This window comes from Rosa chinensis, chromosome 4 (genome assembly GCF_002994745.2).
Source record: "Rosa chinensis cultivar Old Blush chromosome 4, RchiOBHm-V2, whole genome shotgun sequence".
Taxonomy (NCBI): Eukaryota; Viridiplantae; Streptophyta; class Magnoliopsida; order Rosales; family Rosaceae; genus Rosa; species Rosa chinensis.
Genome location: NC_037091.1, coordinates 51,745,116 through 51,770,747, shown reverse-complemented (window position 1 = coordinate 51,770,747; position 25,632 = coordinate 51,745,116). Strand labels below are relative to the sequence as shown.

Sequence of the window (25,632 nt, the reverse complement as noted above, 5' to 3'; positions counted from 1 at the left end):
CTATCCCCACCCACTGATGGCCAACCTATCTCCAACACAATAGTTTTCACAGAACCTCCCCCGACCCTCTCTAAAGCAGCGTAATGTGCATCCAGATCTGCATCGAACAAGTTTCGATACTGAAGATGGCCATCTTGCAGGAGCACTGATGGATACGTAAAGAGAGCATATTGAGGATCAATGTGCTAACGATTTTGAATCTAACTAAAATCATGGTACATATTGAGGAATAAGGGGGATTTGCTCGCCTTTAAGACGTCAATGATAGGATCTAGAAATGGTCTCCACTGGGGCTTGAATGCGCCTCTTGAAGGAGGGTAGGACTCTTGGAGGATTATAGGGTAAACCACGGTTATTTGCAAGGCCAACCTTAGAAATTGCAACATGAAATTTTCTATGGCAAGGCCAATATATGGTGCCATTGGATCTTTGAGGTGTATTTCATTTCCAACTGCAATGTATTTGAAGTTCACATCCCTATAGTTTCCAACATTTCTTTGGACTCGATCATCTGCAATGGCTTGACTAGAGGAAGAGAAATTCTTGCGTACGTCAGACGTACCAGACACGTGGTATGTCTAACCAATCAAAAGCCAGAATTTTTTTTCTTTATTCCAAAACTATCCTTGCTTTTTAAAAGTGAAATACCAAAAATACCCCATGCTGGGCACTGATTGGTCAGCCGCATTGCCACGTGGTACGGTTGACATACGCAAGACTCTCTTAGATGAAACGTTTTAAATAAGCTCATTCTCCACTCCTAGCATCACCTCACTGTTGGAGCCACTGGATTTGGAGCGCCTCGTGGTTGGGATTATAGAGCCGCATCTTTTTTATGTTATATTGTAGGCTGGGCTTGGGTTGGGTCGGGCCCGAAATTTGGTAAAACCGAGACCGAGCCCGAAACAATCTGTTCGGGTCGGTTCGAGCTTTTTCAAAAATGAAAACCGCCAGAAACTGATCACAAATGAGTCTGTTTGGTCCTCGGGCTTTTCGGGCCCAAAATTCAGTTTCCCAGCTTTGCCTGTAAATCCACAACCATTTTTCTTCTTCTTCATCTCTCCCCATTCTCTCCTCTCATTCTCTCCAATAGAGGCAGTAATCGCTTGGGGGAACACCAACCTGGAGACCATGGACCCATAGATCCACGACCTGATTGAGAAGGAGAAGCATCGCCACTACCGTGGCATCGAGCTCATCACCTCCGAGAACTTCACCTCCTTCGCCGTCATCGACTAGATCAAGAACCTCTGCTGCTCCCGGCCAACTTCGCCTCCTACACCGCTGTGCTCCAGCCCCACAACCGCATCATGGGCTTGGTCCTCCCCTCTGGAAGGGGAGAGAGAGAGAGAGAGAGAGAGAGAGAGAGAGAGAGAGAGAGAGAGAGAGAGAGAGAGAGAGAGAGAACAGTGAGGGAGGGACTGAGAGGGAGATTTGAGGGACTGAGGCTTTGAGCTGGGTTCGAGAGAGGGGATTCAGGGAGGCTGAGATCGGGTTTAAGGTTAGTGTCACTGGGTTTTAATCTAGGAAGCAGATTAACTGGGTTTTCAGAAATTGGGGAAGAACAAAAGTGTTTTCTGAAACGGGGTTAAGAGGCTGAGATCGGGAAAGTGGGTTGTGGTGAGCTCAAGTGTTTGTGCCTTTGTGGTGAGCTCAATAATTAGAGAAAAGGGTTGCATATATATTATAATAGTGGGAGACAAAGTGTAGTGCAGCAGACAAAGGGAGACAAAGTGGAGTGCTACATGTGCCAATAATATATTATAATATCACCACAGAGGGAGATAAAGTGAGGTGCTGCATGTGCATAATATCACCGGGACAAGTAGCAAATGATGGGAAATCAGGCCTTCGGTCTCATAAAATGTGAAGCCCGAGACCGAACCGATAATGCATTCGGGTCGGGCTTTGCACCGAACCGAGTATTTTCATATCAAAACTGAACCGAATCGGGCTTTTTGTTCTGTCCGGGTCGGGCTTTCAGTCTTTCGGGTCCAGACGCCCAGGCCTTTTATATTGTTTATAGAGCTCGAAGAGCTGGATTACTTCTTGTGCAAGTGGTAAGTTGTTTGCAACTATTCCATAACAAACACCAATTGCTCCTGCAAAAATGTCAGCTTACTATTAGTAGAGAGATGCATTTTTCGTTATGAGATGAGTAAAATAATTCAGAAATTCATATCCACACACAGAGAGACATGCCATTAGCGCACCAGAATATATATATATATATATATATATATATATATACATATATATATGGGTTATTATCACAAATGGTACCTGAACTTATCTTCTATTTTATCGATGGTACCTGAACTTCAATTTTGATCACAACCAGTACCCGAACTTTTCGATTTCATTTTAAATGGTATCTAAGGCCACCTTCGGTCACTATTCCAGCCAAAAAAGCCAAATCTAAAAAAAAAAAACAAGTTCAAGGCAAGTCTATTACCAAAAAATCATCACTATATATGATTGCAACCATTGAAATCATCACTATGATTGCCTCCCATGCAGTTTTTAGTCGGAATAGTAACCGGAGGTGGCTCTAAGTACCATTTAAAATGAAATCGAAAAGTTCGGGTACTAGTTGTGATCAAAATTGAAGTTCAGGTACCATCGATAAGATTGAGGTATAGTTCAGGTACCATTTGTGATAATAACCATATATATATATATATATATATATATATATATATATATGTTAGCTAAGAAGTAAAAAAGTAATTGCTTCCTCACAACTATGAGGTGCCTTTCTTATAATGTCGATCATGTATTTTTGAATGAGACTACTCATATTTCAATGAACAAATACGGTGAAAAATGGTTCAGATTTCAACAATTGAATACCCCATATGAGTATAATGAGGGGAGATGAGTGATCCTTCAACAGCCAATTAATGAAGAATTTAAAGCAAGGTGCAAGAGGAGAAGAAAATTGAGATAGAAATGCCAAACGACACGAGAAATTCTTATATGGAACAAACGTACCACGTGGCGTTAGGGCAGCCTAATCAAAACTCAGAAAACTTTAAGCGTGTTCCAAAACTATCATTACTTATTAAAATGAAATATCCAAAACACTCCCTTGCATATTCACTGATTGAGCAACCCTACCAGCCACGTGATATATTTGCCCTACGTAAGAATAGCTACCTGGAATCTATTTATTGTGAAAGATAATGATTATTAAGAAGTGATTTTAACGAACCAGGTCAGGTAATTTTATCGTTTCTTCTCATTCATGCTTGATCAAGATGACGAGTGGTTAATCTTGTTTATGAAAAACATAGTAGTTGTTGAGTTAAAAAAAGAGGGGGGAAACGAAAAGTAAGAAGGACGGAAAGCAAAACGAATGCACCAGCCGGGAATCGAACCCGGGTCTGTACCGTGGCAGGGTACTATTCTACCACTAGACCACTGGTGCCATTTGGTTATTGTGCTCACCTCAAAGAGGATAACCAAAAATGACCTTCAGCATTTACATTATCCATGGAGGATTGAAGGTAATTCTCTACTCTCTATCAGTGCCTTATCTATGTGAGACCAAAACCATTTGAATTGTTAAAGAAGGACACAAACACAGTGCCTTTGAGAAACAGAGAAGACACCCAAAATGGCGTCTTTGGCTCAGCAATTCACAGGCTTGAGATGCTCACCTCTCTCAACCTCGCGGCTCTCGAAGCCCTTCTCTCCCACGCAAACCAAGACCACTCTGCTCCCCATTGTCTCTGCTTCAGTCATCTCCAACGCTCAGACCAAAGAGCGCCTCAAGCTCAAGGAAATCTTCGAAGACGCACAGGAACGCTGCCGTACTGCCCCCATGGAAGGCGTCTCTTTCAATCTCGACTCTTTCTACTCCGCTCTTGAAAAGTACGACTTCAATTCCGAGATTGGTACCAAGGTCAGTCCTTCCCTTTTCATTTTCAACTCAAAATCAGCTATTGGGTATCACAAAGTTTCCGTCTTTATGTAAAATTTCACTGCTGGGTATCACAAAGTTTCTGTCTTTATGTAAAAATTTCACTATTGGGTCTCTGTTATTCAGCTAACAATAACCTTTAAACCCAAAAGAAAGCACTTGGTTTGGATAATATGTGAATTGAGAATGGCAATGACTCTGTCCGTTTCTGCTATATAAGGTTTTGGGAACGTGAGCTTTGAATGAGCGGGAGATTGTGTTGATGATTTTTTCTGGATTTTGTGTGTTTCAGGTGAAGGGTGTGATTTTCCATACAGATAACAAGGGGGCATTAGTCGACATTACTGCAAAGTCTTCGGCGCATTTGAAAGTGGAAGATGCATGTATGCATAAGATAAAGCATGTGGAAGAAGTAGGGTTAGTTCCCGGTGTGAAAGAGGAGTTTGTAATTATTGGCGAAAATGAGGATGATGATAGCTTGATCTTGAGCTTGAAGACTATCCAGTTTGAGCTTGCGTGGGAGAGGTGTAGACAGCTCCAAGCTGAGGATGTTGTTGTCAAGGGTAGGGTGGGTATCTGCTTCCCAGCTTGTTATGAGTTGATTTCACTTCCGTTGTGTGTTTGGCATAATTTATATGATAAAGATTTGTTTATGCAGGTTGTTGGTGCAAACAAAGGTGGAGTGGTGGCTGTGGTGGAAGGTCTTCGAGGTTTTGTTCCTTTCTCGCAGTTATCAACAGTTAGTTCTTTAACCCTCAAATTTCTAAGCCTGTTGTTAGCTTCATACTTGTGTTTCTTTCTAAAATTTTGCATTCAGTAATGTGGCCAAACAATGGAGTTGTAACTTCTAAGTATAATAAGAGTCAAAATGAACAGGCAGTAACTCACCATAACAATTTATGCTATAATATCTTATATTCTTCTCCACCCCAGCATTCAGCTCTAATTTACTATTTGAATCCGCAAATTTACTTTTGTATGTTATAGAAATCAACTGCGGAAGAGCTTATTGAGAAGGATATCCCTCTGAAGTTTGTGGAGGTTGATGAGGAACAATCTAGGCTTGTCCTCAGTAACCGCAAGGCCATGGCAGACAATCAAGCACAACTAGGAATTGGATCAGTTGTCCTTGGAACTGTGCAGAGCCTGAAGCCATATGGTGCATTTATTGACATTGGTGGAATCAATGGCCTTCTTCATGTTAGTCAGATCAGTCATGACCGAGTCTCTGATATTGCAACAGTTCTTCAACCTGGTGACACTCTCAAGGTATAGATACAATTCATACATTATTGGCCAAGAGTTTTAGTCTCTGTTAAACTTTTCTAATTGATACTTTTGGTGTAGGTCATGATATTGAGCCATGACCGTGAGAGAGGCCGTGTAAGTCTATCAACTAAAAAGTTAGAACCGACTCCTGGTGACATGATTCGGAATCCTACACTGGTTTTTGAGAAGGTACTTTCTGGATAATAAACTCTGTTACGTCCACAATGGTCTGTTTTTGCTGTCTTATCTTTTGGCACGACTACTGTTGTAGTTTGAGACGAGGACAAGAAAGCTTAAAGTTTGTTATATGCACTTTTTCTCCTCCTGAATACTGATATAATAACATAGTTGTAGCTGTATTTACCTCGTAAAACCTTAGAAATAACCATGTCTTTGATTCTGTCACTCTAGGCAGAGGAGATGGCTCAGACATTCAGGCAGAGAATTGCTCAAGCAGAGGCTATGGCTCGTGCAGACATGCTTCGTTTCCAGCCAGAGGTACTTGTTCTGTTATTATTTCCTAGATTCTATGGTTTGGTGCAATTGACATATGAAAAGAATGATATCAAACTAGAGTAGGATGCACTTCATTCAGTTTGATTCCATAGTAAAAGTATTTGATATTGGAAGTTCCATTTTATCAATTTACCTAATGCTTATGTCCTTAATTTGCAGAGTGGATTAACCCTAAGTTCTGATGGGATCTTAGGCCCAGTTACTTCAGACCTGCCAGTAGAGGGTTTAGATTTGAGTGATTTGCCTTCGGCTGTAGTGACTGAATGAGACAATAGAGTTCTTCAGCATTTGGGATAATTTCTGCTTACATTTTCTTGTAGAAATTGTTGTAAAAGCCCCTACCTTGAAAGAAAGATGTCAATTCACATTTGCATTGCTGTAATCAAATTGTTCATACTTAATTTTCAGTTTGAGTAAATGTAGCTTTTATCAGTTATACCTTGAAGGAACGATGTCAATCCTTGTGATAATAGAAATCTGTACTAGAGGGTGTTTCCTCCAGTCATTATTAGCATTTTGCGACAAGATATCGTGTTGCATGTCACATTAAACCATAAAGATTAAAGACGCCCTTGATTATTGATATCAATCTTCCTTTCTAAGCCATAACCCACAGAGATATTCAGACATTCAAGTTAACTAATATGGGATTAACTGTTTTTGCATGGGGAGACGGTAGGGTTAGTATAGTGGAATAACATTTTGGATGCAACCCCTATTGCAGAAAACGACTGTGGTCTGTCTTTACAAAACTTGATGCAGCACTAGGTTGTCTATAGCTTCTTCCTACTTCGCTGCGTTCTTCTTGACTTTCTTTTGCTTCTGCTTCAATTGAGAGAGGCCTGCAGCTGTAATCTTCACATTTCCAATAATTGCGGCAACCAGCTCAGGATCAGTACACGCTTTCATCAACTCTTTCTCTCTAGCTGTTGCGTCCGGCATGTGGCTAAACAAGTTCATGGCTGTTTTTGCACCTACAAAAATTTGGAAAGAAAGCACTTTAACATGATGTACAAAAAACTAGGTTCACATATTAGTCCACTTTCCCAAATGTATAAACTAATTTGTTAATTCCATGGGATTAATCCATGGTAAAAAGATGAATAATTTCTGTCCTCGCAATGCAGTATTTCAGAAACTAACATGCAGGAACATCTGCCCACTGCCATTAAAAGGAGCAAGTTCACCATAAAAGTATGCGGAAAATTTACAATGGGATGAACATTTAATACCTTTTCCTCTCTTCACAGAGCCAGGAATTATCTTCACTCGATATTTGTAAGATTGGACTGCATTATAAGGACCACATACAGGCACTGCATACAAGAGAATATCACTGGGCAGTGGATTGCCAGTCAAGTAATCCACATCATTTAATTTTTCTTTCTCCTCTTCACCTATCTCATGAATATCATCCTCCTCAATTGTCACCTTGTCTAGTTCAGAAGTAGTTTTATCCAAGGCATTAGGGTGATCAACTCCACCATTTGCATGACTATCTGATGTATCAACTTGATGTTCTTGGCAATCTCGGGACAGATGACCTACCTTCTTACATTTATAACATATTTTTGCACCCTCTTCAGGACCTGTTGGTTTTCACAAACAATAAAAGAAAGAAATAAGTTTAAAAATCAATAGACGGCCCCATGGCAGCAGCACTGATAACCAGATAACCAGTTGAAGTTGGAAACAAAGGAAGTATACAAAGACAATGAAATAAAAATACCAGGTTTCTTGTCCTCCACTTGAGCTATCTCTCCATTTTGCGACTCTCCTTTCTTCTGTACATTTCCAGCAGACTGAAAATTCCAAATATTAAATTATAACTGGGTTGATTTTGTTTTATAGTAAATTCTGATAATCATATTACTATAGCACAGGATGTAGTTATACCTATTATACTTAATTCATACGGACATGTTGGTCTAATATTTTATAATGACTCGTGCACAAATACACTCACGCTCATTTATGTCACAACAAAAGAGCCAACATAAATGGCAAGAAACTCATTATAGATCATAAAACTTAAAGGAATCAAGGCAAGAAAATCAATTGATTCTAAAAATCCAATGTAAAAGGTAATGAAGTTACTCACGGCTAGTAAAGCCATACGAATCCTTCTTTCTTCCTCATCTTGATCGGCATATTTCTCTTTTATCTTCTTGAGTTTACCCCTCTGTCCACGGCTGGTTTTTCCACCACCTGGCTTCTTATCATTTACTTCATTTTCAGGCTGACGGACAGAAACATTTTCTTTCACTTTATCTACTTTCAGTTTAACATCTTCAGGAACACTCTGGCCTTTCTTGAGCTTTCTTCTTTCAGCTTTCGAGATATAAGCTTTCTCTTTTACTGTAGCCTTATTCTCTTCAACATTTTGTTCTGCTACCGAATCAACTGGAGAGGTTTCAACTTTATAATTTTTAACAGACATAGATGCAGATCCAAGCCCAAGAGCTCTATCAATGAGGTCCTCAAGTTGTGGGGTGACAGGTGCAACACCATTCACAGCAACATCAACTGCGTTGTCTTGATCAACATCATTCAAGATGTTCCTGGTTGAATTTGAGTCCACTTGTTTAGCAACGGTTGTAGGGGTTGTAGGTAAGCTATTCTGAGAGGATATATCTTCTGGTTTATGTACATGTTTAGATGAATCTGGTACACTTTGTGATTCCCCTAGAATTTTTTCCTGTCTCAAATCCTTCTCTGATTCAGAATCAGAAACCTCACTTAGAGGCCCACTTTCATCAGCATCATTTGTCCCTTCCTCCTCACCTCTTACCCTCCTCTCGTTCAGATGTGAACCCAAGGAGCTCTCATCCAACCGAAATAACAGCCCAAAGCCCATAATCAGAGGGTGTGGAGGAAGGAAGTTCTTCTTCCCACGAATCATGAAACTTCCAACTGTAAGATACTCCCCTGTAGGAGCAGTTTTACTGACTTGGTGAGGATAAACCCACCAAGCACTAGTGACCATCTTTGAATCCCATGCCGCACTTTGGCAAACCTATATCATAATATCAGTAAAATAGTTTAGTCATACACTTCCAATGATATGAAACCCTCTCTATAACACAATAAACTACTACCAAATGTGAAAGCATTTTAGGAAGGTCAAAGACTTACTGTGTAGCATCCAGCTTGATTTAAAGTAAGTGGAGGCACTGGTTGTTCAGGCCTATGGTTCTTTACTACAGTACTAGAAGCGCCATGTAAATCTGCATGAACATACCTGTTACATAACCAAATCAATATTAGAAAGAAGATGCCGATTCCGGATTTACAGTAGATTGCCAGAGAAGTATTGGGATAGTTGTAAACACTTTTACAAAAACAATCTAGATTTCCATGCAATAAGATTCGAGAAAATGCTACATTGACAAATTAAGAACTTGTGTCTCATATGTTACACTTGATTTTGTTTCTTCTCTACCATACTGAAGACAAGGGAAATCATCGAAGGAAAACAAATGGAGAAAACATAAAACGAGGTAGGGCAAAATCAACAAACAGGACATAAGAAGTATCAATATCCAACTACAATGGAGTTCCTGAGAAGAGGCAGCCATAGGGAAGACATTAAAGGAAGAACAGAAGGTATCGCAAGACTAACAAAACTAAATGATGCACCTAAGCTCACATTTTCTCCTAATATTATCGTTCCGAACAGTTGTATATTTTAGGTTAAAACTCAAAAGGTGCAGTTCTTTAATTTTCACCATAAACTTCAGCATGTTGGAACTAGTCTTGGTAGCTGTATACTTTCAACCTATAACTGTCTTTACCCGGTGCTTGCATATCTGATTTATGTTAAAGAAGATCATGACAGCATAACTAATTCACTTACAGATCTCCTTTTGACATGTAGCGCTTGACTATCATCTCATTTTGTTGAGCATCACGTCCACTGATAACCAAATAGTTTTCACTGCTGATGAACCAGTTAAATTTCTCAAACCAGTGAACCTTGCGCATATGTGAAATGGTAGCAACAGCTTTTTCCTGAGAGTTATTTGAAGGAAACAAGATTAAAACTTGAAAACAATTTATGTCATGAGATTATAAAGCTATATCAAAATTAGATTCCGATAACGGCGCCATATATCTACAGCTAACTGTCTCTATTACTCATACATCACTTGCTAAATAGATAGGAATATAATTGCTTGGCATTGATGTTGATAGACTGCTCTCATCACACATATACACCAACATGAGATTACTTTTTCCTTCTTCTTTTTTGTGTTTGAATAAGAACAAAGATTCCAAAAAAAAAAAAAAAACCTGTAAAAGAGTCCACATCATGAAGGCAACAGAAAACAGAAGAGCACTATCAGTGTCTGATCTGCCATTCATGACACCACTGACTAGAATATCCATAATCAAATACATAAATATCTAAGTACTACATTATTTTCTACCTCAACTAACTCAAATATCGGTTGTAACCTAATAGAGTTTCTACTTAAAGGCTGAATGAAGACCGTGAACAGGCCCCACAGACAATGCTGAAATACAATGATAATACTATTGATTTGCATAGAGCATTAGCTATCTCAGCTTTAAAACCACAGAACGAGAAGCTACCTGCGATAGCTGCAGACGAGTCTTTCTTTCGGCAGCTTTAAATGCTTTTTCATGTGCTGTTACAGTCTTCTCCTGTTTGCTCTCCTTGCTTTTCTTTAGTTCATACCACCGCCGAGCATTGGCATGTGCAGAAAGCGCTAAATCAACTTCCACCTATAAGAGACAAGAAAGTTATTGGAAGTAGAATGTAATGAAGAGAAACATTGTTTCAATCTAAAGAAGATGCAGAAAATATAGATGCTCGAAAGACACCTTATCTGCAGGGAGAGTCTTCTCATCATCATCCATTTCATCAAGATTGTTGCTCAAAAGCAATGTCATGCAATTCCTTTCAAGATAAAGCTTGTCAATGAGTCCGGCAATAGGATTTCCAGATTTCTTCTCTTCCTTTACCATACGAGCAAGATCCTCCCAACTCATGCCCTTTGCAAGAGCTACACGAACAGCTAATATAGCAGCATCCACATCTTCTAAATTATATTCTATCAATTCCGCCATTTTAACACATTGGTCAACCTCTTTCCTTAACATATGCACACGATTTTCCTACATATAGGATTGAAATAACTGAGATGGAAGATTTCAATAAGTTGCTATGTCGTTCAACTTGAAAGAGAAGGATGATAAAAGGACTTCTCTAATTGAACTTGTGTGCTATCTTAAATTCAGTATAGTTGACTTGAATCTCTCTTTGAAAAGCAAATAGTAAAATAATAGAAAAGGTACAAAACCTGATCCACGCGGATTTTATTAAGCCTCTGGGTGGCAGAGCTCTCTTTTGCTTTTTGCTGCTGCTCTGACCTTTGACTCTCAATTTTGCTATAGAACTCATCCAAGGATGCATCAAATGTTTCAAACTGCACATACTCCCTCGACTTGAATTGGTTCAATAATATGGGGCAGAATTCATCATATATCTGCACAACAGATTCAGGAAATCCTAGATAAGATAACAATAATGAAAATCTATAAAGGTAGATCCTTCATTCAAGAGAAGAAAAAAAAAAAAAAATCTTGTGCACAAGAAATCATGTGGTAACCTGGCCAGAACTTCCTGGTTCAGATGGGGGACCATTCTTCCCTGAATTTTTGTGCTGCATCAAAATGTATCCTTCAGGAACTTTTTCACCGGATATAACATCATGCAGCCAGTCCTCAAATTTTGTAACAGCTTCAAGCAAAAGCTTTAGTGTATTGTCATCTAGCTTTTCATCTTTACCAACTTTAGTATTTGGAACAAGACCAGCATCTAAAATAATATGCTCAGAAAGGGCAGGTCCATAGCCCAGTCCGTCCCCTAGAACATTCTTCAAAGTGGCTTGTTTGGCTTTAGCATCACCAGGCTTTTTACTGGACTCAACGGGCTTCCCACCTTTACGACCACCCTTTTTTTCTTTTGGCGCATCAGATGCATCATTTCGACCTTCAGAATCTTTTACAGATTCATTGTTATCAGGTTCCTTGGAATATGTAAGGGCTTCCTGCAACTTTGCAGCGGTTGTTCGCTCAAAAACTCGACAAATCTCTATTGGATAATGATGGCGTGACATAATTGCAACCCCTTTGTCATCATCCCTACCAAAATGAGATTTTACCATCTAATTAATATTTTAAAAAGAAAATGAAAACCAAAATCAGAAGTCTTTGGGTTTCTCTCGAAGTAAACATGTGAGCAAAATCAAAAGCTAGAACGCCAAAGTCTTTTGGATTGCTACTCATATTTAAGATAAGTACCAACTCAAATAACAGTGCATCTCTAATCATGCAAAAGCCAGAATACTTATTCATGTCCATGATTGTTAAATGAAAACCCAAAATCAGAAGTCTTTGGGTTTCCCTCAATGAACAAGTGAGCAAACTTAGAGCCTAGAAAAATGATTCTCGATTGCTACTGATATTTTATCTCAAATAACAGCGCATCTCCAATAACTTATTCATCATGTCCATGAACATTAAACGAGACAGGAAATGGATTCACTAACCTATGCGAGCGAAGAAGAGTCATGACCATATATTCGGAATCTGCAAGAATAATATTTCCTTGCGCATATAGCTCCAATATAACATAGTAGGCATTAGCACCCAATCCAAACTGAAATAGTATAATCTGCCAAAAATGCCACACAAAAATTAACCAAAGCACAAAATGACAAGACTAAATTTCGAAAAATCCAAATTGCCAGAGCTTCTTGTTATACCCGATCATATCCCAGCTGCCTCACATCCTCGAGCCTTCTTGTTCGTATATGCTTCCTTATTTTGAGCGTAAAACCAGACGGAGTATTACTCTTGTCCCTACAATACAGAAGCAGAAAGCCATGAACACTATGAACTATAAACTATTAACCACAAAAAAAAAAATTAATTACCGAACATAGGCAGTAGTGTGCAATCTGACGCCGCTTTCGATAAGCAAGAAGACCTTCTCGCTCTCGCCGGACTCGGTGACGCCGCTACTGTTCATAAGCTTCAACATATAGGTCTGTAAAAATCGAAAACAAATTAGGAAAATCTTAGATTGTATCATAGGGTTAAACAGCAGGAGAAGGAGAAGAGAGGGACCTTGGGAGAGAGATCGTAGACATTGGCGCAGCGCATGCCGATAAGCCGCCGCAAGCACTTGACCTCGGCGGCCACGTCGGCCGTGTTCATCCGCACCTTCACCATCTTCGGCGGCCTCTTTCTCTCTTCTGTGGTTGGACGTGTCTTAAACGGAGCGTTTTGAGATAACAATCAGGGCGGTCAGGGATTGCTATGGCGGCAACAACGCCCTAATCACACTTCCTTCTTTCCTATTTTTCTCTTCCAAATATTTGAAGCTCAATTTTCTTTTCTTTCAAGATTTTTTATTTTTATTTTTCTTTTTGTCCCTTTTCTCTTCATGGGGGAGTGCCTCTCTGAGGCAAAGTTGGAAAATATTGGTAAACTTGCATGTTTTTGTTTTTTGTTTTTTAAAACAGCACTCGTGTAGATGTTCTCAAATCTTGATTAATGAAACTGTATAATACAAAAAGAGATATAGAGTCTAAACCTCATATTACAATAATCCTAAAATAATATCAGTATAATGAACAATAAAACAGGAACCGGTAAACTTGCTCTTGTTACAAGTATAATGAACAGTAAAACCGGGAGCTGATAAACCTGCTTTTAACACTATATAATAGAGGGTACGTAGTGTTGAATCGTCGTTCAAATTAGGACATTGTTTATAAACGAATACTACTGGCTAGTTTGATATGAGTTGTGCCTATAAGATAAGCTAGCTTATAGTACTAAAAATAAATGTCAAAGTGTTTTACTTAACTTAAAACTGAAAGTCTAAAAGTGCTACACAGTACAAAATGAACTACTTCCATAAATTAAGTTGAGTGAGCTTTTGCTAGCTTAACATAAAAATAGCTTTTTGCAGTCCTACTTCATTGCTTTTAATTTAAACTGCTTACATGTTAGATTGTCGGATCAAATTAGGGCATTGTAGTATAATATCATCCTAGTGTGTTCGTTTTCTCTGTTCATCTCTTTGGTACGATCTTGATGTTGCGCAGAGAAACCGAGAACTGTAGCAGCAATGAGCTGACAGTCGTGCGACGAGAATGTAAGTATGTAATTGATAAAAGAGGCACACTTCAGCCATAATTATAGCATAGCAAAGTTTGCGATCCTAACAGATGATACTCATAACTGTATGTAAAGGAGGAAAGGTAGGAAACCATCTATATATTCGATAATATTGCCTTTTCTCATTTACAGAAATATATCAACTATGATGGTCTGAATTATTTTACAATTCTCCAAACCAATTTATGATGTGAAGAAAGCCCAGGACCTGTAAACTTGACAAAGCTGTTGCACTTTGCAGATTAACCCCGCATATTTACATGTCAAATCCGGAGCTTGCAAGAAATAGATATCTACATGCCACCACTCCACCCCAAGCTTCACTCTGCTTTGGCTGTCCGCAGCTCATTGGTCCTTGACAATTCCAAGCAAGAACTTGCTTGAATCAAATTAACAGGGCTATAATTGTATGCCTCGAAAATCAGGCCAATGCAATATGTGCTCAATTAGAATGCATAGCTTCCATCAGCTCAAATCAAAACCAGCTTCTGCACTTATTGCATACATCAACTTCGTTTCTAATTGCTCCTTGCTGTATTGAAAAATATGTTATTGAATAGGCTATTATGATGGAAGACTCAAGTGTAGAAAATTAAGATATTTATATAGACAAACCTCCGATATGGTGGAAGCTTCAGCAGATTCATACATGTAGCCGCAGTTGGCAATCGGTCAAGAGCTTCATCAGTTGCACTACCAGCAGCTCTATCAAAATAAAGTAAATAAATACAAACAGAAACCAAATGTTCTCAACAATTTTACTACGATCAAATGATTTCTAATCAGATGAAACTCTAGCATGAATTCTTACCTCTGGATGCAAAACAATGGTTCAAGGTACTTGAACCCAAGCAATGGTCCTCTAGAGCACCCAGTCACAAATCTGAAAAAAAGCTGGTCAGTTAGTAACTTAGTACCTTTCCTGAAGTTCATTTAACTTAAAGAGTGGCAAAAAATTTAATTAGACACCATATGAAGGAATTTTCTAAAAGATGCTACAAACTTACTTCAAAAATTTCTTCTGATTTTCCAATGAAAAGCTTTTGAGAACTTCCCAGAACATGTCAACAACATAATGCTCCTGTTGAAACAAATAATGAGAAAAAATATATAAATAGCAGGAAAATTTGAATTTATAGAAGCCCACAATTCAGGGAAGACATATAACAGACCAGGTTAATTACCAAGGACAACTCCATCTGGAACTAGATTTATCAATTTAAGCAATATCTGTACATGTCCTAGAGAGGCATATAAAACAAGGTAACATCCAGGAACTTACACTGTGATAGCCACCAACATAGTTAGTGTTTCTCCGTAGATCATCAATATCCAGGCTGTCAAGTGAACCTGATATCAGAAGCTGTGAAAACGAGTTAAGTCAAAAATTTGGGAACTTCAGCAAATAACATCAGATAAAGATCTTGTGAAGCGATAACTATAATAAGCCTTGCGATAAGCACAATATGTACCAGTTAGTAAAGAAACTTTGCGAGCAATACACCCTTTATCCCATAAATCAATTTACTAATTAGGAACTTCGCAAGCCATACACACTTCGTCTCATAGATTGCTCTACTTGTTAGAAACTTTGCAAGCAGCAATGCAGCATACACTTCATCCAATAAACCACTAAACATGATACAGTATGGATTCAGCTTTTATACCAACTTGAGGTCAACAGGACATTCAAAACCTATTATATGGCAAGAAATGAACAATAAAATGAAGGGATCTTCATAGTTTATATCACTCAATATGAGTCATGCCATGCCTTCAACTGAGAACAAATAAACTAGAAAGTAGTAATGAAAGTACAATAAGCTAGATAAAGGATATCTAGTGATATGAGTTACTACGTTAGGTCAATAAAGCTGAAAGTCGAATGACCAAGTGCGGGGAGTGTCTAAGATCGCAATATTTCCTAAGTGCAGAGCATGACTAAGATCTTTTTTGTATATTAATCTTAGACCACCGGCAAGAAAGCAGAAAGTAGAATGACGAAGTGTGGATAGTGTCTAAGATCGCGATATTTCCTAAGAGCAGAGAATGACCAAGATTGTTTTAGTATATTAATATTAGACCACAGTCAAGAAATGAGTATGAACATATTATTCTATGTAAACTAAGTGCAAATCAATAAAGCATTAAGGTAGACCATAATACCTGAAGTTCATGCTCATTAAACATATCAATCCAATCTTTCTGTATAAGCTGCTGAAACCCCCTTAAGAAATGAGAACTTTGTTGACGTATCTGAAAATGAATGTAACCATGTTACGTCCACAACGAGAACAAATAAACCCAGACGGTGTCTCATATATTCAAATATTCAATACGGAAAGTTGCATTACCTGATAATTTAAACGGTGATTGGCAACAAGATGAATAAAAGTAATGACATTGTCATTAGTGACACGTAGGTTTTTTCCGCCGGGAAGCAGCTCTTCTTCCGTTTGCTCCCCATACTCATTATTTACAATCACAAAATATAGTTCTAGTTCTGAAATATCACCTTTGAAATGCTGCATGTAATAAATTGTAAAAGGGTGGGAATACTGAGCTTTCCAGAAATAGAAATAATTGCAAGATGATCCCACAAGAAACAAAAGAAGCAGTCATTTCAATTTAAATACAGATGAGAAATATAAGTGATTCACTTCAACTGTTTTTTATTGAACAAAATGCCAATCAAGTCCAATAGAATATTTTACAGAAAGAAAGATTACTTGAAGTGAGTGATTAGTAGATTAAAAATTCAATAACAAGAGTACAAATTTCAAATGATCAGAAAGAGTTTCAAAAATGACACAACAAATTCGAATGAATGCTATTGAGAAGCCATGCCCAGCATGCAACACTCAACAGTAATCTAAGATAAAAAATATTGCAAATAAAGGAGACTTCTCCTATGATCGAGTCAATACAAGCACAAGCCTCCAGTACAAGCAATTTCAGGAAAAAGATGAAAGAGTAAACTTACCTTCAAGAAAATAAGGTGGCGATACAATTCTTGGTCTAATGAAGGTAAATCATTCAAGTAGTTGTACCTAACCAACAAATGGAAAAGAAAAGAAGTTCAGTATTACAATTGCAGTCAAACATACTAGACAGTTTCATTAAAGTATTACAGGATTGCAGTAAAAGAGTGAGTGCTTACTTCTGCTTTAATTTGCTCAGGAAGAACGTTGCAAATGGAATATCAACAAGAATTCCCTCAAACAAGGCCTGTAATGGAGAAACACGCCATATTATGATGAAGCATCATATAGACATCTACAGTATAGAGACTTGTTACCTTTGCAAGAAGAATTCCCAGAAAGTGGAAAAATTGGAGATGCTGATCATGAATCATTCCTGAACCAGGATTAGGGTAGAGGAGATGGTCGGATGTTTCCTGGATATATGAAGCAGAGGGCAGAGAACAAAGAAGATAAATCAGAAGAAATAAATAAACAGGTGGCAAAGGTACCACCTGTTCCGTCCTAATCTCTTGTTCCCCTATCACAGAGGACATTTAACTTTCAGGTGACATATAGGTGTAATTGGGATGTAAAATTGGTTTGCGCAATTTAGAGAAATGTATCATTAGAAAGTACCAAAATTTTGGCTATAAGCAGTACAAACTTCAGAAACTTAAATACCACAAAAATTTCATCACCTTAAATAAACCATACTGGACATCAAAGGCTGCTCGAGTAATGTTCTCCATGAAATCTTTAAAAATCCCACCACCATCAATTCCAGCTTCTTCAACCCCAAATTCATTTACAAATGTTACCCGAATCTGCAAGTGAACAGCCAAAGGAGATTAATTTGTGCAATGGATAGGAATGGATAGGAACGTATACTAGCAACAGCAAAAGCACTCACAAACACAACCTCAATCTATTACATGTACAAAAGCCAGTAAAGACACATTACCGGTCCTCGAAGATCTTCTTCAGACAATGCACTCATCTGATTATAAGCATCTTCCAAGATACGATCCCGCCGTATTCTGAACCGGTTTCTGGTAAACACAGAATTAGACTCGTGTCTTTGTCTAGCTGCTGCCAATTGTGACTGCCAAATTGGTTTGAACAAATTAATGAAAAAACTGTTTAACATGTAAGGCTCAATAACAATTTGCACATCCTTTTACGTAAATTTGTCTCAAGGCCAATCCCCATTGAACGGACAGTTCCAGGCTTCCAGATAAAGGTTCAAAGCAGATTAATACTTACAGTGAATATTTTAACTCTGCTTGTGAACGGTACTAGGAACGGAGCTTGCTTCAAAATGTCATTGGCTCGGGTATTTTCTATCACGGCCTTAAAAAATAAAAAGACGAGATTAAAACAAATACAACAAAAAGTTTGGTCCTAGAAATGGGATCAATTTACCTGCGAAATGAAGAAATCATTGACACCATCAGCATGGAAGTCACTGGGGGAAGTAAACTCTCGTCTATTGTTCCAATCTTGCAACTACATATATAACAAATTGGAAGGAAGAAATAGAGGATAAGATTTACTGTTCAACATAATCTGGACACATATTAACTCAAGGTAGGAGACTAATAAAGCTCTCACAAATATAACCGCAAAATACACTTCTAAAGCTCATTTGTTACCTGGGAGAGGAGTTCAGATGCTACGATCCCAACCCTCTGTTGAATGAACTCCACAGGGTGCTTCTTCTTTGCAGGGGTGCTGGTGACAGATTTCGAAGAGTTACTGGGAGCCGTAGGATTCACCCAGAGAAGCTGCCATAGAGCCTGCAGAAAATGTAAAGTCCAAATAATTAACAATTAAATAGAAACTACCAAGTACTTGACCTCACAAATCAACTGTGTGTGTGACATGGCAATCAGCAGTTCAATACAGCACTGTAAATCCACTTTGTCATGCATAGTGAACAACCAATTATAGACCTACAAACTAGATATTCCCTGGCAGAAGGATACCCACAACTACAATGATCACCATGTTTTTAATATCTTAACTACATATATTCAACAAGAGCTCACCTGTCTGAGTATGATAATTAGGGATCTGATATCCTTCAACGATAGTGGCTTCTCCTGTTCATAGAACTCCTCATTATCAACTATTGTAAGCATGTGCCTGATCCATATAAATAAAGAGTCAAACTAGAGGCGTTCAATTCTATACACATTCAGTAGCCACATTGATCTAGCATCAAAACAGAATACATAAAGCATGACTAAACAATGAATAGATAATTCACACCATTAAAAAAAAAAGTGTTAAATGATGAGCAAGGTGGTAGTAGTAGTAGTAGTAGTACTTGTACACAGGACAGAAAACTGCCAAAGGTAATAGCCAACCAGGTGCATCTCCTGACAGTAGATATGCCAATTGCTCAGACAATGAAGACCATTTCTGGTTCTCATTGCACCGTTTCATAAAGTTCCATAGAACAGGGACAAGTTCGGTTCTATAAGCTAGGATAGTCATGATTCTCTCAAGAGGTAAGGTGTTGAAAGTGACATGTAGAAAAGCACACGCTGCGCCAACAGCTGACACCTCTCTATCATCCGGTGCTTTATGTGAATCACTGACAAGTGAAATCCCTCCGAACAAAACATTTGTCTGCTCCAAATCCAAGCACCGAAAAAATAACAAAAAATCAAAATAAAATTTTTAAAAAATAATAATAATAACTTAATATTATGAGGTAGAGGCAGATTTTCTTGCTATAGTTATCTATAGGTTTACACGTAAATCATCACGGTTCAAGATGGCTTACAAATTGCAGAAGAAAGCGTGAATCTATGGCCTCACAAATCTGCCGTTCCAAATCATTATTCAAACATATTTCCATTGCATCATCTCCCTCAGTATCATCCTCACCCACCATGGAATCTGAAAGTCAGGATAAATTAGTATATATGTTGATTATGATACAGAATTTGATACGTCACACGCTGTAAACAACTCAATACAAGATCATAGATGGACCTAGACCACTTTGGAAAGTGGAACCTACTACAGCATGTATGCAAAAACGGCATACCTTCCTTGCTTTGTCTGTTTGACGATTTTATTGAAGGAAGGGATTCCAACAAGAATGTTGCAACAGCAGCAAGGTCTACAGCCTGAAATTTACAAAAAAATTTGGCCATCAATAAAGTTGCAGTACTGATACATATGAAATAATGTAGCCACATAAGTGAATGCATAGCACATTAAGCAACTATGCTAAGAAATAACTCAATGACCATTGTCAAAAACCTGTGGATCCTGTTTTTAACAAGGGAAACAAAAGAATAATAAAAATAATAAAAAATAAAAACAAAAACTTGTCTTCTTTTCATCCATACACAGTACAACTGCTACTATAATGCTGCAACTTATAAAATCTATGATCTCACTGATTTTGTACTTTGGTTATACAAGGAGAAATTTATTGAACACTATGATCTCAAAACAGACGGAGCAAAGACAATATTTATTTTCATCAGAGAAACCTTTCTTTGAAACGGAATGAAGTTTATTCATCAATGAATGATACAGTACAAGTGGACAAGTGGTCCACTAGCAAAGAGGAAGAAAAACAGCAGAAACCACAAATCTACACCAAAAACACTTGCATGATGCAGACAAAACACCCAAAAGAGAAAAAGCTATGCTCAAGCAAATATGAGAAATGCTGGTCTCTAATTCTGCCGAAACAGAAGCACATAAAGCTACCAAAAGCTCTACAACCTGCACGTCTAAAAAAGCAAAAAAATCCACTTATCTTAGCCACAGAAGAGCAACAATCTAAATTCTTTGTCAAAGGCCTAAACAAGAAAGTTGAAAGGTAAAAACAAGGCAAAAAAAAGTAAAGCCAAGTGCAACCAAGCCATTACGGTAGTATTCAAAGTATGAAATCATTTCAAAGAACTGATAAGAATATAGAGGCCGGCAAGAGCACAAATTAGGTTCAAATCCTTTTTAAGTTACTCCAGCAATGCCTAGAAGATGATTTGAGCTTTGAAAGATCAAGGAAATAGTAAACAGCTGATTCACGGAGCAATGGACGACAAAATGAGAAAAGGCAAACAATACACTATTCCACAGAAAAAATAATAATAATAATAAAATTAAAAAAATAAAATAAAAACCTTCTAGTAACAGTGGAGCAGTTACCATTTCAAATGAGCAGTCAGGCTGAGACAGAGCAACTCCGGAAGAATCTAGTATATTTCCCAGAAGGCAGGCATAACTGGGTAACTCAACTGATGTATCATTGGGAAGCACATCAGCATGATTATGCACACAGAGTGCCATCTGATGAATGTAATGTTGGCTCAGCCCACGCGTTGCAAAAACCTAGTCAAAGAGGCCACTACATTTGTAAGAAAATTTCTTGCCTTGGCAATACGAAAACAAGAAATTGTTCTTTCATAGATGATAAAAAAATAAAAGAACAAGTTCGGCACAATATAAGATTTGCATTGAACCGAAAATCGGGGAAAAAAAAAGTAGCTCTAGTTTTGAGCGCCATCACCATGTGGGTTACGTCAGACATTAAAAATGCAATATGTCATTAAAAGTTACCCCTCTTAAATATGGTAGTAGCTTCCACAAGAAAGGAATTGTAAGAATCTGAGACGAAAAACTCCAGTGTGGACCAACATTTGGGCAGTTACATGGCTCCTGACCAACGTGAGGAATTACAACAGCAAGAGTGCGCTCCAATGAAGATACTCTGTCAATGCAATTATGAGTCTCTATACTAGCCTGCACCATATTACCATATGGTTTTAGTACATGCTTTCAAGTGCACAATCAAGATATAGTAATTGACAAGTCTCCAAAAATAAGATTAAAAACTAAAAAAAGTAGGAACAATACAGAAATATTAATAATAGAAAACCAATTGGTGGTTCATTACACTTTGTTGTTTTACAAATGGAAAAGAAATGTATGGTTTAAAATGACCCGAGGTCTAAAAGAATATCTTTGATCATCTTCTTATTCACTTTACATGTGGATGTGTTAACTACGTAAGATTCATAAACCGCAATGTCCCCAGAGTCTTGATGGGAAACTAAAATCATTGCAGTTTCTTATGTTGTTTTCAGAAGTCCTTACAAAGAGGATACATAACTTCATACCATATCCCCCTTATGTAGGGATGAACAGATATCTTTGTTAAACTTAGCTATAAATGTGGAGTTATATCTCATGGAGTTGGGAGCAATAAACAAAAAAAATAGCTAAGCATAAATAGCAGGAATCAGATGCATACCCTTCCTGTTAAAATAATCTCTCTAAACAGGGTAAATGCTTTTCTTTCCAGAAGATAGCTAACTGTCTTACAAACCCACGGAAGCTTATGATCAATCAACAAGACTACTGTTTCCAACAATAAAGTTGTTGGCACAGTGCACTCCTGGGGAGATGCAAAAAGTTGATCCTTCAATTGATTTCTGTCCAATAAAAGAATAGAAAAGTAAGTCTGGCATCAACGAGCACCTTAAGGAAAGTTATTTATGTAAATGGCATTAAAAACCAACAAAACCAAAAGATAAAGCATTTTGATGTTTTGGAATCAAAACACCCGGTTAACCGTGAAAATCAAAAGAATCAGTTTTCAGAAAATTCATAAGGTGTTTCTGCAACCAACCTATTTTGATGAACAGCCTTGATACACAGATATGCAAGTTTCTTCACTCTGTAATTTACCAAAGCATGCTTCGATGAATAATCCATGCCTGCAAAGAGGCTCACCGTATCCCCTGTTTCAAAGGCAGATATTGTCAATAATGGATCCCAAGAAGGGCAAACGAGTGATCTCATTGATCTTTTTGAAACATTAAACCAAACTTCTCATATACTAGTACTAAAGGTTGAAAAACTGCACTTACTATGGAAATTTCTCACTGTTAAACTTTGAAACAACATATCTAGATAGAAGTGATTCAGCAGCTTACTTGTAGCCAGCTCTAACCTTATAAAAACAATATGGATTGGGATTTAAATGAACACATCCTAATCATGTCGTTTAATCGTAGTCAATTAGCAAAAATTCAAGATCTATTACTAAACATTAAATGAGCCTCCATATGTATGTATATCCCCAAAAAATAAATGCTAATATGTTCATGAACCTTCGGGGGGGGGGGGGGGGGGGGGGATAAGGATGGTTTCAGGATTACAACTTAAGTGATAAAAGATTCCATGAAAGCATCTATAGGACTAAAAACAAAAGTTTCAAAAAAAAAAAAACCAAACCAACAGTTGGAATTTATCACGAGACATATATCAATCAAAAAATCACTTGAACTTTCACCTGTATCTCTGACAAATTGCTTAAGTAACCGGCATGTTTCCACAAGAATGGAAAAGTCGCCAACACTTCGAGCATCGAAGAAAAAAAGCAACTGGCGGAGAAAGTCTGAGTCTGGACCAAAACACGATCTGAATGCACAACAACAATTTGACATAAGAATGATGATGCTTAAAGTAGAGCATCAACTTAATTGACAACTATTACACTTAAGAGTCAGTTAAACGGAGCTCGTAAGTATATATAAGTAAGAACCTGAAGTAAGGATTCAATTCGTACTTATCTGCATTCTGGCAATGTTTCCCATATGTTCCATAGAACTGTTCCCGCACCTTAGAATATTCAGATGTTGCTACCTTTCTCCCTCTGAAGCATTTCTGTAGCTAGTAATTAGTCAAAACTGGGCAAAACACACATGGTAGTAATTACACTTCTACCTAGACCGAACTTAACTCAGCACAGCTGAGCTGAATATATTTCAAAATAAACTGGAATTGAAAAGCATTCATTGATAGTGAGAAGAGTAACTACAAGCTGAGTTATGACTGAGAAACGTGTGAGTTGTATAATCTTCCTTCTTCTTCTTCTTTTTTTTTTTTTTCCCTTTCTTCTTTTTTGAAGATATCTGCTAAGACTGTACTTCTAGAGATTCACGACATGTTCATAGTTTACTCATACTACCACTCCATGCCTAAAGTTGCAACAATGAGAAATCATGAGAGTATGCATAAAAGGGCTGCTCATATTAGTCAAATTCTTCATTAACTCGTGAAGATTTCCCAAGTGCGTGAACAACAACAGCTACATCCTTGCTCCAAAAACCATGTCTCACTCAATCCTGAATGGTAATTAGCCTTTAACATTGAACACATTACAAATACAGACTCTCGACTGCCAAAAATATTGATTTCAAGCTAGGCACCTGCTCTCCACAAAATCTACTCATATGGTAGGTTTTCAATCCACAATCTACGCTCAATTTAAACAAGAAACTCATTTCTTTACTGTCTTTTAACATTCTCAAGTGCTTTACGATGACATTACAGTAAAATGTAGCTACACAGCCACAACAAATTAGACTTAAAACACTACAAGCCTATCCAATTCGATCCAATTTCCACTCACTATCGATTCTTTCGCAGTAAGAAGCTAATTCAAATGAAAATGCAAGAGCACAGACCTGAATCTTAGTTGCGGCGGAGTTCTGCTGGCGTAACCACAACCGCCGGTTGCGCTCCAACCTCGTTTGCTCCAGAAGCTTCTGCCTATCCCTCTCCTTCGTACTCCGTCCCCCCAAATCCACGCGCTTCCGATTCGACGAATCGCCTGAGAAGAACATTCTCGTGAAATTCGAATCTCCGGAGCTAGGTTAACGTCCACGCAACTCGTTCCAGGCTTCGGCGAGTGCTTGATCGGCCGGACAGCGAAGCTAGCCCTAGAATCGGAGAAGCTGAAGAGTCGCGATTGGATTGTTAATCATAGAACAAGAAGAAGAAGCAAGATTAGGGTTTGGTTTTGGGATTAAATCACGAGAGAGCTGAAGAAGAAGAGGAGGTTGGGCTGGACTGAATGTAGACGTCGTCGACTGAAAAGAACGCAAATTTTGAGGTCTTTTTCAAGCAAACCTGATATTGTAAAAAGGTTTATTAGGAAATCGCGTTTTTCTTATAAAGAGAGTCGTACCGAAACTTCGTTTCGTTTCGTTTTAGGCGGGTGCCCGAAACGATTCGTTTTGGTTTTTGCCCCGAATTTTGCTTCAAGATGATGCCATAGAATTGATTCATTTTATGCATGAGGAGATACAAAAAAGAAACTTTAATAGAACGCGCCTCACGCGCCTTGTCTTTCTCCCTACGAAACAACCGTTTCTGATTGTTGACTTTGTTTCTCTCGGCGTTGACTCCACCATCTCCGGCTCCTTTTGGGCTACTTGTTGGGACTGGTGGCGACTCCAATGTTTGTTTTCTCCGCCCTTCCACCGGGAAGTGGCGGGGATGGTGAGAATTTGATGTTGCAGCGTAAACGCACACGAAATGGTGGTGATATCAGTTCTGAGCTTCAAGCCCTACGAATGGAGGATCTGGATTCAAGCGTTCCAACTTCTCCAATTCCGGCAACAATTATGAGTTATGCTAGTACTTTGAAGAACCCAGTGGACCGATTTCGGCAAACTATGCAAGAAGATTTTGAGATGTCTGAGGATGATTACTCTATTACTGAAGGTAAGCTTGGTACCAATATTTCCTTTTCTAAGAAAGTGCATAATAAATTGGATTATGATTGGTGCTGTGCTGTGATAGTGAAGCTTATGGGAAAACCTAATTCCACTAACACTTTTGATTATATGTTGAGAGGGTTAACGAGGAAGTGGAAATTGAAAGGGGGCTGGCGTCTTATCGATCTCCCCAATGATTATTTCT

The 25,632-nt window shown here is 38.2% G+C and overlaps 3 protein-coding genes and 1 non-coding gene across 5 annotated transcripts; 1 reads left to right on the top strand and 3 right to left on the bottom strand.

Moving 5' to 3' along the window:
* Positions 1-3,359: 3,359 nt before the first annotated feature.
* Positions 3,360-3,430, bottom strand: TRNAG-GCC. Its single transcript has one exon. It is a non-coding gene; the product is annotated as a tRNA-Gly (tRNA).
* A 101-nt stretch (positions 3,431-3,531) lies between these two features.
* Positions 3,532-6,211, top strand: LOC112195890 (30S ribosomal protein S1, chloroplastic). The gene is made up of 7 exons (XM_024336120.2): positions 3,532-3,907; positions 4,218-4,493; positions 4,584-4,664; positions 4,913-5,194; positions 5,273-5,383; positions 5,606-5,692; positions 5,870-6,211. The coding sequence occupies exons 1-7, from the start codon at positions 3,620-3,622 to the stop codon at positions 5,975-5,977; spliced, it is 1,233 nt and encodes a 410-aa protein (XP_024191888.1). The 5' UTR covers positions 3,532-3,619; the 3' UTR covers positions 5,978-6,211.
* A 55-nt stretch (positions 6,212-6,266) lies between these two features.
* On the bottom strand, positions 6,267-13,198 carry LOC112195889 (nuclear export mediator factor Nemf). The gene is made up of 14 exons (XM_024336119.2): positions 12,869-13,198; positions 12,676-12,788; positions 12,505-12,601; positions 12,289-12,413; positions 11,347-11,881; positions 11,038-11,223; positions 10,559-10,852; positions 10,307-10,459; positions 9,567-9,721; positions 8,846-8,951; positions 7,812-8,726; positions 7,440-7,512; positions 6,943-7,299; positions 6,267-6,684 (listed from the first exon to the last, which is right to left on the bottom strand). The coding sequence occupies exons 1-14, from the start codon at positions 12,971-12,973 to the stop codon at positions 6,497-6,499; spliced, it is 3,402 nt and encodes a 1,133-aa protein (XP_024191887.1). The 5' UTR covers positions 12,974-13,198; the 3' UTR covers positions 6,267-6,496.
* Positions 13,199-13,916: 718 nt separating this feature from the next.
* LOC112197290 (E3 ubiquitin-protein ligase UPL6) lies at positions 13,917-24,850 on the bottom strand. Of its 2 annotated transcripts, none has more exons than XM_040518193.1 (26): positions 24,393-24,850; positions 23,468-23,589; positions 23,216-23,343; positions 22,550-22,661; positions 22,172-22,352; positions 21,478-21,660; positions 21,067-21,249; positions 19,949-20,030; positions 19,682-19,797; positions 19,220-19,524; positions 18,939-19,035; positions 18,543-18,686; positions 18,313-18,396; positions 18,154-18,240; positions 17,852-17,992; positions 17,589-17,714; positions 17,226-17,324; positions 17,088-17,155; positions 16,911-16,977; positions 16,282-16,452; positions 16,094-16,183; positions 15,210-15,290; positions 14,935-15,008; positions 14,739-14,810; positions 14,543-14,632; positions 13,917-14,459 (listed from the first exon to the last, which is right to left on the bottom strand). In XM_040518193.1, the coding sequence occupies exons 1-26, from the start codon at positions 24,549-24,551 to the stop codon at positions 14,393-14,395; spliced, it is 3,129 nt and encodes a 1,042-aa protein (XP_040374127.1). In that variant the 5' UTR covers positions 24,552-24,850; the 3' UTR covers positions 13,917-14,392. The 2 variants fall into 2 exon arrangements, with proteins under 2 accessions (XP_040374127.1, XP_024193679.1); XM_024337911.2 differs by having other exon boundaries at positions 13,988-14,459; positions 23,492-23,589; positions 24,393-24,849.
* Positions 24,851-25,632: the final 782 nt, after the last annotated feature.